Source organism: Pseudophryne corroboree, chromosome 11, assembly GCF_028390025.1.
Source record: "Pseudophryne corroboree isolate aPseCor3 chromosome 11, aPseCor3.hap2, whole genome shotgun sequence".
NCBI lineage: Eukaryota > Metazoa > Chordata > Amphibia > Anura > Myobatrachidae > Pseudophryne > Pseudophryne corroboree.
In genome coordinates this window covers 186,875,274-186,888,052 of record NC_086454.1, presented here as the reverse complement: position 1 = coordinate 186,888,052, position 12,779 = coordinate 186,875,274, and the positions used below count along the sequence as shown (strand labels likewise).

Here is a 12,779-nt window from a genome sequence, read left to right as displayed (position 1 = left end):
GTGCTGCCGAGCAACAGTGTGCTGAATGTGCCTTAGGAGAGTCACCGTAGTAACCAGGGGCTGAATTTGAGTAGCCCATGTATGAATGGCATGGGTCATCCAGCAACCTGCTATGACCGGCCTTTGTGATGCACCCACTGCAGTGTAGATAAACTTCAGCGTAGTCTCTATCTTTCTGTCCCCAGGGTGCTTTATGGTACAGGAGCCTGGGGCAGGCAGGACCGCCTTTTTAGATAGGCGAGAGACTGATACGTCAACAGCCAGGGGTTCTTCCCAGAATTTCCTGCCTTCAGGAGCAAATGGAAACCTTTTTGACACTTGGTATTTTTTATCTGGATTTTTCCAGGCTAACTTAAATAGATCATCTAACGGTGCAGAATCAGGGAAAGTGACACTGCTTATTCTGTGTAAAGAAGAATGACTGCTGTGTCGCAGCGTCCTCTGGAGGGAGCTTTAACACGTCCCGTATAGCTAGAATGAGGGGTTCAATACCCTGGGCAGAAGGGGAATCCCCACTAATGGGATCCAAGTCCTCCCAGTCCTCCTGTACCTCTTCATCTGAATCTGAGCGTAAATCGGGCAACCCCCATTTCTGTGGTCCCGAGTAAGGGAAGAGGGGGGGGGGGGCTGTGGAGCATCTGCCCTGGCAGCGAGGTCTGCAATAGCCTGTTGCAGTAGCTGAGTTTTTTTGTGCATTATCAGTGAGTTGAGATGACATATTTGATGGCGCCTAGCCAGGAGGGCGCTTGACCCTCCCTCCCAACCCCCTCACTGAGTTGTGAAGATTGGCTGCATTGTTCACATGATACAGAATCAGATGATAAGGGAGAGAATCTGGTGCGACACACACTGCATAATTTGTGTTTTACCATGGTCACAGTAAATCACACTTACATACACACAGGCCCAGCGCTACCCGCTCAGCAAAGGGATGCAGAGCAGGTAGGCGCCAGGCAGGAGAGGCACTGCACCTGCTCTGCATCCCTGCTGCTGCGCCTGGGCCCCCTGCTGCTGCCGGCCGCCGTGCCTGTCACTGTATGACAGGCAGCGGCGACGGCAGCTGAAAGCCTCCTCTTGTGACAGATCGGATGGAGGGACGGAGCTACACGGACAGAGGGGACAGAGCTAAACGGACGTAGGGGGCGGGGCTACACAGGACCAGAAGACTGCAGTGCCACAGAGGAGGACATGCTGCTCCAGATCCTGCCAGCCAGGGAGAGTAAGTGTGTGTGTGTGTGTGTATGTGTATTTATGTATGTGTGCGGGGGAGGGTGTGTGTGTGTGAATAAACTGGACTTCTGTTAGCGTTACATGTAAGCTGTGCTACTACTGGGGCGTTACTACTGGGGCCCTATATGTAAGCTGCGCTACAACTGGGGTGTTACTACTGGGGCGTTACATGTAAGCTGCATTACTACTGGGGCGTTACGTGCAAGCTGAGCTATTACTGGGGCTTTACTACTGGGGCGTTACATGTAAGCTGCATTACTACTGGGGCGTTACGCGGAAGCTGCGCTACTACTGGGGCGTTACTACTGGGGCGTTACATGTAAGCTGCATTACTACTGGGCGTTACGTGTAAACTGCGCTACTAATGGGGCGTTATGTGTAAGCGGCGCTACTACTGTGGCATTATGTGTAAGCTGTGCTACAACTGCGGTGTTATGTGTAAGCAGCGCCACTACTGGGGGCATTTTAAATGGGGGTACAATTGTATGTGAGACCACATCCCTTCCTTGTGAGACCACATCCCTTTTTCGACGTGCACTGTCCCTTTGTAAAGTATGGGAGAGCGCAAAATGTATAGTTTGCAGGGGGGCGCCGAACACCCTAGCACTGGCCCTGCATACACATACACACAGACAAGTAATAAATTAGCAAGCATGTCCTTACTGTATGCTAGAGGGAGACAAAAAGAAAGGACCAGCACACCCAAGCTAAACAGCCCCAGTGAGGCTGCAAGCTAATATTACAAGGTGAAACCAGAGCCAGCCCTAACCGATATGATGCCCTAGGCAAGATTTTGGCTGGTGCCCCCTAGTACCACCGCTGGTTCCGTCTCTGACCTTGCACCTCTTTGCCAGCACCATCACCCCTCACCCATAGCAGTCCTTATTTTGGTGTTTGTACCCCCAATATTTTATATAGGAACAGTTCGCACATTTGGCGCACAGCCCAACAAGGGGTGTGTTTTTGTTGGCAAGGGGCATGGCCACACATTAGTAACCCCAATTCCAATTACACCGCACAGTACTACAACTTTATTCACATTTTATCATGCGATGGTGTCCATAATTCATATTACATCCCACAGTAGTATCACTTTACCTTATAAACGTTACTCCTCACAGTAGAGCCCCTTATTCACAATACATCACACTGAATTGCTCCTTATTCACATTACAACACACCATATTGCTCTTTATTCACATTAGACGACACAGTAGTGCCCTTTATATGCAACGCCACATAGTAGAGCCCCTTATACACATAATGCCACACATTAGTAATGAATTTATACACAATTCCACACAGTAATGCCCCTTACACGAGACACATTAATGTCCTTATAAACATAATGCGCCTTACACATTATGACAACCTTTATTAATGCCCTTTAACACATATGCCGCACATTATTAATGCCCTTATACACATAATGACACACACAGTGCCCCTTTACACATATGTTGCACATTATTAATGCATTTTTACATGACACACAATGCTCCTTATACATATTCCGAACACTACTGCACAACCAACCCACTCACATTGCCACTAACACTGAGACCTCTGCCTCTGCCTGGATACAGATGTGTCCTCATAAATCTTGCCTCAATGCTAACGTCTGGCACATTTTGTTTTATGAAAATGCATCTTATTTGCATTGCTATGGGGCTAGGATGCACAAGCAGCTTCTGCTGATTAAACTGATATGCAGCATGCCTATATACTGTGTGAGACTGTGGCTGTATCTGCATATGAAATGCTACATATAGAATATAGGCATGCCGCATATCATTTTACACAGCAGAAGCTGCTGATGCCCCCTAGGCATACCAAATGCCCTAGGCAATTGCATAGTTTGCCTATGCCTATGGCCGGCTCTGGGTGAAACACCTATGATTACTGTCCTTTACAGGACACAGGTTGTTCTCAATAGAGGCTCTCTCCCTTTGCTGCACCCTCTACCAGTTTTCCAGCGTTTCCTGAGAGTATGGAGGTGCTGTGTGTGTCTGCTGCTGCAGCTGTAAGTAGAGGAAGGTAACAAAACGCTGCTGGTCCCGCTCTGAGGTGGCGCCGGCGCTACAGTGTTTTTTTTATACTGGCAATGTCTCACACACAGCTTAAAAACATCACACAAGTCTTAGTTTAAGCCACCGCTAGCCAGTGTACCAGGACGGTCCCATATGCCTCTCCTGCGTGTCAGCCGCACCTTGAAACGGGGGACCCCCTTAGCGGGGCCCCTTGTTTGTACTCCCCACTGTCGTCACCTTCAGGCTATTGTTAGGGGTGTGCGGCGTGCTACGATTGTGACTGCCAAGGCGCAGTGCCCCGCTGTACAACAACCTCTCAGGACAGTGGGCCTGCAGCGGCTCTGACACATCGCAAGGCTGGTGCCCCCCTCTCCCCCCCAACTCCCACGGTGCAGGTATGCTGTTGCCCAAACAGGATACCGAAAATAATAAGTCTTAGAAGAAACTGAAGAAAACTCTCTGGAGCTCCCAGAGAGTGCATCTTCTCCTGAGGGCACTTTTTTCTAAACTGCCTGTGGGAGGGGCATAGAGTTGTGAAGAAATTAAAAGTGCACCGGCTCCTTTGGACCCCATCTATACCCATCGTACTAGATTCCACCAATGGGCCTAATTCAGACCTGATCATAGCAGCACATTTGTTAGCAGATGGGCAAAAGCGTGTTTTGCAGGGGAGGCATATATAACATGTACAGAGAGAGTTAGATTTGGGTGGGGTGTGTTCAAACTGAAATCAAAATTGCAGTGTAAAAATAAAACAGCCAGTATTTACCCTGCACAGAAACAAAATAACCCACCCACATCTAACTCTCTCTGCACGTTATATCTAAACCCCCCCCCCCCCCCTCTCCCCCTGCAGTGCACATGGTTTTGCCCATCTGTCAACAAATTTGCTGCTATGAAGAGGCCTGAATTAGGCCCAATATCCTTTATGGATGCTAGAGAAAGATACCTTAATTTGGCTGAACTATTCTAGAAAGCAAGCGACAAGCTCAGTATTTGTGCAACTTCAACCCCAAGCAAAGTGGACAGCAGGTGAGTAACCTATTGACAAGGTTTTGCTATGAGATAAGTTGCTGAGCTGTTTTCGGACATTCCTTTTTGTTGTGCGTGTAACCTACTTGAAAAGTTGAACAACAAAAGGCGAGTTAGGGTCTGATTCAGAGGTGGTCGCAAATATTGCCAACGCTGCATCTTTCTACACAGCAGCTGTGCGACAATATGTAAATGCAGCAGGAGCCCACTGCCAGCTTCTCTTATCTACTTCCTGCTTCTGAAGATGCAGCTTTGGATCATCATCCCAACCATCAGTCACAGCATCGGAGGCAGGGCCATATTATCTGTAAAGTGCAACGGAATATGTTGCGCTATATAAGAAACTGTAAAATGTAAAAAATAAAATAAGAGTGACTAGGATGTAAGGGACTAGGGGCCTGTCAATTGTTTTGCTGAGGCATCGTTACTTGCACCCTGGGGCTTCAATGGTTTAAGGCACCTTGCACACTCATAGTCAGCTAATGTTTGTTTTGCACTAGCACTGTTTCAAAACTAAAAAGAAAAAGGAAGAATGATTGCGCTGCGAGAAAAGAGAACAGCAGACTTTATTTCAACGGTGTATCTGTGTGAATACTGACAGTGTAAATGATGGCATAAGTTCTGCTTCCCAAAACATCCCGCTGCAGTGCCGGAGGGGGCCTGAAATACCTGAAGGCCTAGGGGCCCGGTCATGGGTTAATATGGCCCTGATCCGACCACTGCTAACAGTCAGGTTACTCAGAGTGTCTGGCAAAACTACACAACCCTGAAACGCCAGAGCTGCAGCACCATTGTGAGACATGCGCACTGCATCTCAGGCCCACTCCTGAAAACATCTTTAATTGCTATTGCATCAAGGCAGCGTCTGGTGCTGAATCAGTTGCTTAATTAAGAAGAGACTGACTGACATCCTCATACAAGTGGCGGGATGTAATGCCGTCCGGGTCGTGCGGGATGCCAGCCGAACGCAGACTTTTTTAAAAGGGGCAATAACTTACAAGACATGGTTTTGCCTTGTAAGTGATTGCCCCTTTAAAAAGACGTCCTAGTTTAGCTGGCATTCGCACACGGCAGCCGGTCTCAGGCAGAATTACATCCCAATGTTGGACTGGGCTGAGTGTGAAGTATATTTGTAATTTCCTATCTCAATAATATGCATGTGAAGTATAAGAGGCTCTGGTTCAAAGCTGAAGTCATGCAAATACAAAATGGAAAGTTAAGAGTGAAAAATAGATGTCCTGTGGTAACTGTGTGTATGTGAATTTACACCATATAAGTACATTTAAAGAATTGCCATGAGCTCTTAAATCGAAAACACTAGGATTTATTGGGAAAAATATTAATCTCACACAGGATACACAATGTACAATGTTCTTAGGAAGTGGCGAGAAATCTTAGCACAGGGTTGTACTTTAGCACTTTCTTAAAAACTTCAAACAATTGACAATTTGCTTGTAAGAATACCCCCCCCCCCCAAAAAAAAAACAAAAAAAAACAAAAGCAATTTCACGTTATTGTAATATTTAATGGTAAAAGTATGGTGCAGTTTAACCCTGCCCTGCTGCCGAAGCTTTAGATATGAAAAACTAAAACGTATAACCTCCCAACAAATAGAAATATGCAATTAATACCATGAGACGGACTTATTTGGGTTGAGGAATACGATCCGCTCTTAAGAGCCCTTTATGATCTTGGCCTAAAGGTTTGCCAAAAACACAATGATATTTGCCAGCCTCCCCCCCCCACCCCACCCCCATGAATTTGTTTAGATAAACATTTCCTATGAAGCCACCAGAAAGTTAGGTACACACCGTCCAATTTTTTAGTCGTCCAGACAATCGGGTCAATGTTTTGGCAAATCGGAAGCCCCATTATCTGAGCTACACACTGAACAATGTCAAAAAACGAAACAATTTTCTGCCACACTAAATTTGCATATGTCCACACACAAAGAGGATAACATGGAAAATATGGTTAGATTATCAAGAATGTCCACACAATGGGGGTAATTCTGAGTTGATTACAGCAGGAACTTTGATAGCAGTTGGGCAAAACCATGTGCACTGCAGGAAGGGGGGGGGGGGGGGGGAGATATAACATGTGCAGAGAGAGTTAGATTTGGGTGGGTTATTTTGTTTCTGTGCAGGGTAAATACTGGCTGCTTTATTCTTACACTGCAATTTAGATTGCAGATTGAACACACCACACCCAAATCTAACTCTCTCTGCACATGTTATATCTGCCCCACCTGCAGTGCACATGGTTTTGCCCAACGGCTATCAATGTTGCTGCTGCGATCAACTCGGAATGACCACCACTGTGTGCTAGCAGGAGAGTGATACAGAGCTTTCCTGTCTTGACCGACTGATTGAAAAATTTAAGGTGCATGCTTGTGGGAAATCGTTCATACTAGGGAGGCCAATCCATGGCCTTTTTCTCAATCCCGGGTATCGGTAATGAAAAATGATCAATCCCGGGATACCCGGGATTGGGTTGAAGATTTTTAAATTGAAAATTTCATTGCCCCCACCCCCTTTCCAGGCCCGCCCACAGAACTACACACCATCCCCTGGGAGTGCGGGCAGGTTCACTTTCTGCAGGCGTTGAAGTGCGATGCAGGCAGCGCGGGTGTCTGGCATCAGACTGCGCAGTGTGACCTCTGACTTCACGTCATGCTGCACAGTGCACACAGCTGGGGGCAGGGGGAGCCAGGAGGAGGGAGCTGGGCAGTGTCTCAGCATCCTGATGACGCTCAACGCTGCCTAGCATTGAAAAAAACAAGGTGGCTTTCTAATCCCGAAATCCCTGGGATTGGAAGCTCCAATCCTGGGATTGAATCCCGGACAATTTTAGGCCTAAATCCCAGGATCCTGCCAATCCTGATCCCGGGATTGGCCACCCTAGTTCATACACACTATAGAATAAAAGTGGCGTATTATTGTATAGTGTGTACCTAGCTTTAGACATATGTTTTTCTGCTTTTTAGGTTGGGTTCAGGCTCCATGCTGTAGAAATCCTCCTGGAAACTGTATTTCCCAGTACAGAAGTTCCTCAGCAGTGTACAGCTTCCCCGCAGGCCAGCACAGAGCATGACCAAAACGTGGGGTCACATTGTGCAGGAGACCTCCTCCTGGTGCACTAATACATTAGCAGAGAAACAAATCTAGAACCTGTGAAGTACAACCTTGTGTCCCTAGAGTCACCACTGTGTCTGCTTGTTTACACAGGCATACAATTCAGATTCAGGAGGAACAGGAGAGACACTTTTCTAGAAATAATGGACTCTCTACCCTTTCGGCTCACACACTTAAGCAACAGGAAAAAGAGAAGGAGCAGTCACACTACAGACGTCAGGCCACAGGCTAAGGAGCTAACTCCTCAATTATGGCTGCATGGCATTGAAAAATATAAACAATTCTAAAACACTAATATATAATCCATTTCTAATCCAAATCCTGACAGTAGCGAAGATGTTGTATGCCGATAATGACTAGATACAGAGTTATAACCACAAATAAAATGCCATTGAGTTACACTCCGTACACACTTGCTTATGTGCACCCGATAGATCGGCTGATGCGATGATGTATCGTTCAGTGTGTATTCAGTGTGCAGTTTTCACCTTGAAATCTAAAGATATTGTACAAGACAGCATGCACCTGTATGTGGTCGGGTGCAGTCACTGACGAGAAGCAAACTATATTGTTCAGTATATGAACCATATCCTTTGCGGGTGGGGGGGGAATCTTACGCAACGTCACATCTAATGTGACTTTGGCAAGTGAATACACTACTGTGACATGTCGGACCCTCATGTCGCAGGCGATCATCCCAGCAGCTTCCCGGGCGGCAGGATCGCATAAGATACATCGTATGTCCTATCTTGTGTGATCCCAGCCATGCCTGCGGGGTCCGACATATTACGAGTGCAGCACATTCAATCTTGGGCAGGGCCTGGCCAACCTGTGGCTCTCCAGATGTTGTGAAACTACACATCCCAGCATGTCCTGCCACAATTTTAGCATTCCCTAACAGCAAAACTGCGGCAAGGCATGATGGGACTTGTAGTTTTACGACAGCTAGAGACACAGGTTGGCCAGGCCTGATCTAGGGGATCCGACCCGATGCTCACGGGAACGCGCATCGGATCGGATGTAAAACACATCCAAAATGCCCGATTTCATCCGATATTTCGGCCCGAATGGCCGAAATCGGGCAGTCTCGTTTAGTTTGCCATTAGCAGACACAATCAGAGCTTTGTGATTAAACAACATTTACTTACAGCAACTTCAAAACGGTACTGGAAGGAAACAATGTACCATTATGTTTCTTATATATGAATAGTAAAATAAAACCAACAACCCACTTTGGCAAAATAAAAACTGTAGATTTCTGCTGCTACAAAATAAAAAACTATTTCTAGTGTTTTATGTGGAATACACATTTAGTAAGAGGTTATTTCCAGTATAAGCAGTTTGTAACGCCAATTTCCACGTGGAACAAAACCCTTAATAAATTCTAGAGACCCTGTGATCATTGATCTGGAAGCCTGAAGGTGTTTGTTGTTTACAAAGGTGATAATACAGTGTAAACCAAGAGTGAGCACAGACCACTAGAACATGGCGCATACACAATTTCCTGACATAGGGCTGAGCATTTGATGCACGCAGGAACCCGAATCATGGAACTAGTTGCTGGAAACAGTCACAGTGTTTTCTCTTTTTCAATTGTTTTTCATGCATTCACTTGAGAAAATGTTGAAAGAGGGCACAGAGCCATAAAGTCTATGTGGGGGAATGTAAGAGGGTCCGAGTTTACAAAAGGATGATTTTTTTTTATTTTTTTGGATTTGAAGGGGTTTTGCCTATGAAAACAAAATTGCCCCTTTTCATCCTGTGGCAAACGGCTTCCATTACATTCCCTCTTCTGCCTGTTTTCTGGCTGCAGGATTATCCGAGAACACAACCTACAAAACAGAGCATGATCCTAACACAGGGTGTAGTTGTTGTATTATTGATGTATGTAGTTTATGGTTGCTGATACATTCCATTAGGAGATCGAGTTGTAGTCAGGGTACTGACCTAAAATTAGATGAATAGATCTGCTTTACACAGCAGGCATAAGACAGGAAAGGCAAAAACAGCTTTGGTTTGGTGCACCTTTTGTTCTTAAAAGCAGCACACACCACAAACACTGCAAAGAGAGGTATCATTACCTATAAGGTACTTAGGCAATTAAACGGTTTTGAATTAATGTATATTTATATAAACGTACTTAGTTACCTCCGACTGTTTACCATTCCTCTTAGCATGTAACTTCTTACAGGCAGGGCCCTCCTTCCTTATGTTTCATACCCTGCACAATTCTAGCTATCAGTGCCTCTTGTTTTCTCTCCTTGTTCCTTTCAGTGACTCTTGACTTATCTCCTTTAACTCAATGCTGTAATTTCCCCCTCCCTCCTTCAACTGCTGTCAAGTTACAGGGAACAACCCTTACCATAGCCATTGTCTGCACCTAGTTAATTATTTCTTACGCTGCACTTTCCCCACAGATCAGTCAATTTACAGTCATTGTCCTACTGTGTCAGTATCACTGTTTTTGTATTTACCCTGTACTGCGCTGCAGAAACTGCGAAGCAACTTAATAATAAAACACAATTTACATGAATCATTAAGGGTATACAGAAAGGGTTATTCAGATGTGGAAGCATACCAAAAAAGCAAACAACTGGGCAAAACCATGTTGCAGTGCGGGTAGGGCAGATGTAACATGTGCAGAGAGATTTAGATTTGGGTGGGGTGTGTCCAAACTGAAATCTAAATTGCAGTGTAACATGCAAGCTGTCTAACACGTGTGGGCTACTTGCAAAAGCAGACAGTATTACCTTGCACAGAAAAATATATAAATGTATTTCCTCCCCTTGCATTGCAAAATGGTTTGTTCCAGATACAAATTTAAGTGCTTTTGTGCCTTGCTTCCAAATCCGAATCAGGCCCAGAGAGTAATGTGATGGAGTAGACGGGAAACATGCACATGAAACAATCCAGCTTTGGTACACTAATATTTTGTTGCTGTTGGTTCACTTAAAAGATCATTCCAGTCCAAACTAAAGGCTTTGGTTTTAGGTGGAGTATATTAAGTTCCAAAAGCTTATGTATTCACACTAGCTGGAGGGTTCTGCATGCTCCTGAACAGCTGTCTGAGTGACACTATGGGGTCTGGCAGGAGTGAGTGGAGTGCAGTGAATCAGGCAGCCTACTGTCCAGTTATTATGTGGTGCCATTGGGACCTTGTCCAAGTATTCACTTACATTTTAGCAAGACAACTGGTGCCTGTCAAATACATGGGGTCTAGCATTCAGGCCAAGAAACGTTTTGGGGCTAGATTGTACATAATATAAGACATCCAAAACTGAGTTTTTGGCCATATAAATTGTGAGCGTTTTAATGCCGTCACAGACTACATGTTGGCCTACGCCCGCAATCATTCGCTAAGTATGAAAATTCTGGCTTTAAAAATACAGTAGCCAAATGCATTTCAGTGGCATGGAAATAAAAGCAGCACTACTACCAATGACATCTCAATAAAAGGTATAAAAGGAAGCTCTGCTTTCTGAAGGTTCCAAGCTTGCGTCAATTAACTTTAATATGTACCTTTAAACAGTTATCTGAAACCTTGTATAATATTTGCTAGGAGACATTAAGCCACTTCTATCTCACAGACTTCCTACATGCTGTACTAATAACAAGCTTAGAAACATGAGTTGTTGCCAGTATTTAGTGCTTGGAAATTCTTCATTATAGATGTGCAATATTGTGCATGTAGTTGCAGAGATCAAGTTTATTAAGTAGCATATACAGTATGTTTTTGTTAATCAGGCAGCAATAGTGTGTGCAAGGTTACACTTCTGCAGTACAATGTTTATACACTCATTAGCCTGTAAAAAATAGACCTGACATTAGGAAACATTTGACTTGTCAGTGAGAGGCGTAACACAACTGAGTTCTTTCAGTTTATTGCATCTCCATCTCCATTATACGCTGCTAAATGTGCACTGCCCCTCTAACGCCTGATGTCATGTTAGAGACTATGGCTGGACATGCGCGTAGAGACAATGGAAGACCCCACTGAGACAAAAGAATTTATAGGTGATGGATTAATGACCCCCTCATGACTGGCTCCTATGCCTCATAACAAGGATCCTGAAAGACGTCTTGATTTCATTCAGTGTAACAGGAGCATCCGGCTGGGATCCCACAATTTGCGTTGCATTTTAAAAGCCTCAAAGTCAATTCATCATTGGAGGTGCATGTTATGCATATATAATAATTATATATAAAATGCTGTGGTCTTTATTTACCCACACAACCACCCAAGCCCCACCCTCTCCCAAAGGTCCCATGCTGTTGGCTTGACAGGGCCATATTAGCAGTGATGATCTGAACAGAGCAACCTGTATCCATGACAACCAGTAAATTTATTTCTTTTTAAAGAAACTAAACCGCTTTTCTCTGTCCTTTTCTTTTCCTTCCTTGCTGCGCAGTGTCACTGTGCCCTCTGTGGCACTATTGGGGGACACAGGTGGCATAGTCATTGCCCGTGTCATACCCTTGGGTACACCTGGAGAACGGTCGGATGTGTCACCAAGGGAGGAAGGCAGTGAGGCATTGATCACTCTCATCCAACTGCTCATTTCAGCCTGGTGCAAAAAGTGAGAAAGAACAAGTTAATAATGACTTTCTTTAGAATAAGCCTTTCAGCAGATAAAGACCTAAGGCCCAAATGTATTAAGCCTCAAAAAGTGATACAGTGGAGATGGATAAAGAGTGATAAATTACCAGCCAATCAGCTCCTAACTGCCATGTAACAGGCTGTGTTTTAGAAATGACAGGAGCTGTTTGGCTGGTGCTTTATCACTCTTTATCCACTTTATCACTTTTTAAGGCTTAATACATATGGGCCTATAACTGAAATTTCCCCGATGTGGATGTTGACATAACTGCACTACGGAATGGTCACTAAAATGGAGATTCAATGAGGTTTCACAAAAATTAGATTTAGCAGTTGAGTGCTGGGGAATTCTGCTACTTTCCATGTTGTAAGAACTCTCTTTTGTGCACCTTCTGCTATTAATAAATTGATCAAGCAACTTGCATTGTGTATATTAGTGTTTATTTGGGCAATTATTGGAGAACTAGTCACCAGCCTGTCAAAATGACAGAAAAAATGTAACAGTAATGTCAGCGCCAAGCAACACTTGTATTGCTCAGTCAGACGCCAGCTAGTGGCCGCCTGCGTGCATAACGCTTTAATTTTCCCCACAGAGCTGAGGAGCAGCGTTAGTCTTTTATTATATAGGATTGCAGCTGCTTTTTGTGTCTTGGTACTTCTAATGTCTGCTGAAAATTCTCCAGTACCTTCTAGTAAACGTTGTTCTAAAATTAGAACTAAATTATTATTTATGACCCATTGTGGTTACCCTCATTG

At 44.7% G+C, this 12,779-nt stretch overlaps 1 protein-coding gene across 2 annotated transcripts in view; it reads right to left on the bottom strand.

Annotated features, from left to right (window-relative positions):
* Positions 1-5,595: 5,595 nt before the first annotated feature.
* Positions 5,596-12,779, bottom strand: part of SPTBN2 (spectrin beta, non-erythrocytic 2) — a 421,076-nt gene continuing 413,892 nt past the window's right edge. For both annotated transcript variants that reach the window (XM_063945149.1, XM_063945150.1), the window contains one exon: positions 5,596-11,991. In XM_063945149.1, the coding sequence (XP_063801219.1) occupies positions 11,770-11,991 (222 nt within the window). In that variant the 3' untranslated portion in view covers positions 5,596-11,769. The remainder of the gene's footprint in view (positions 11,992-12,779) is intronic.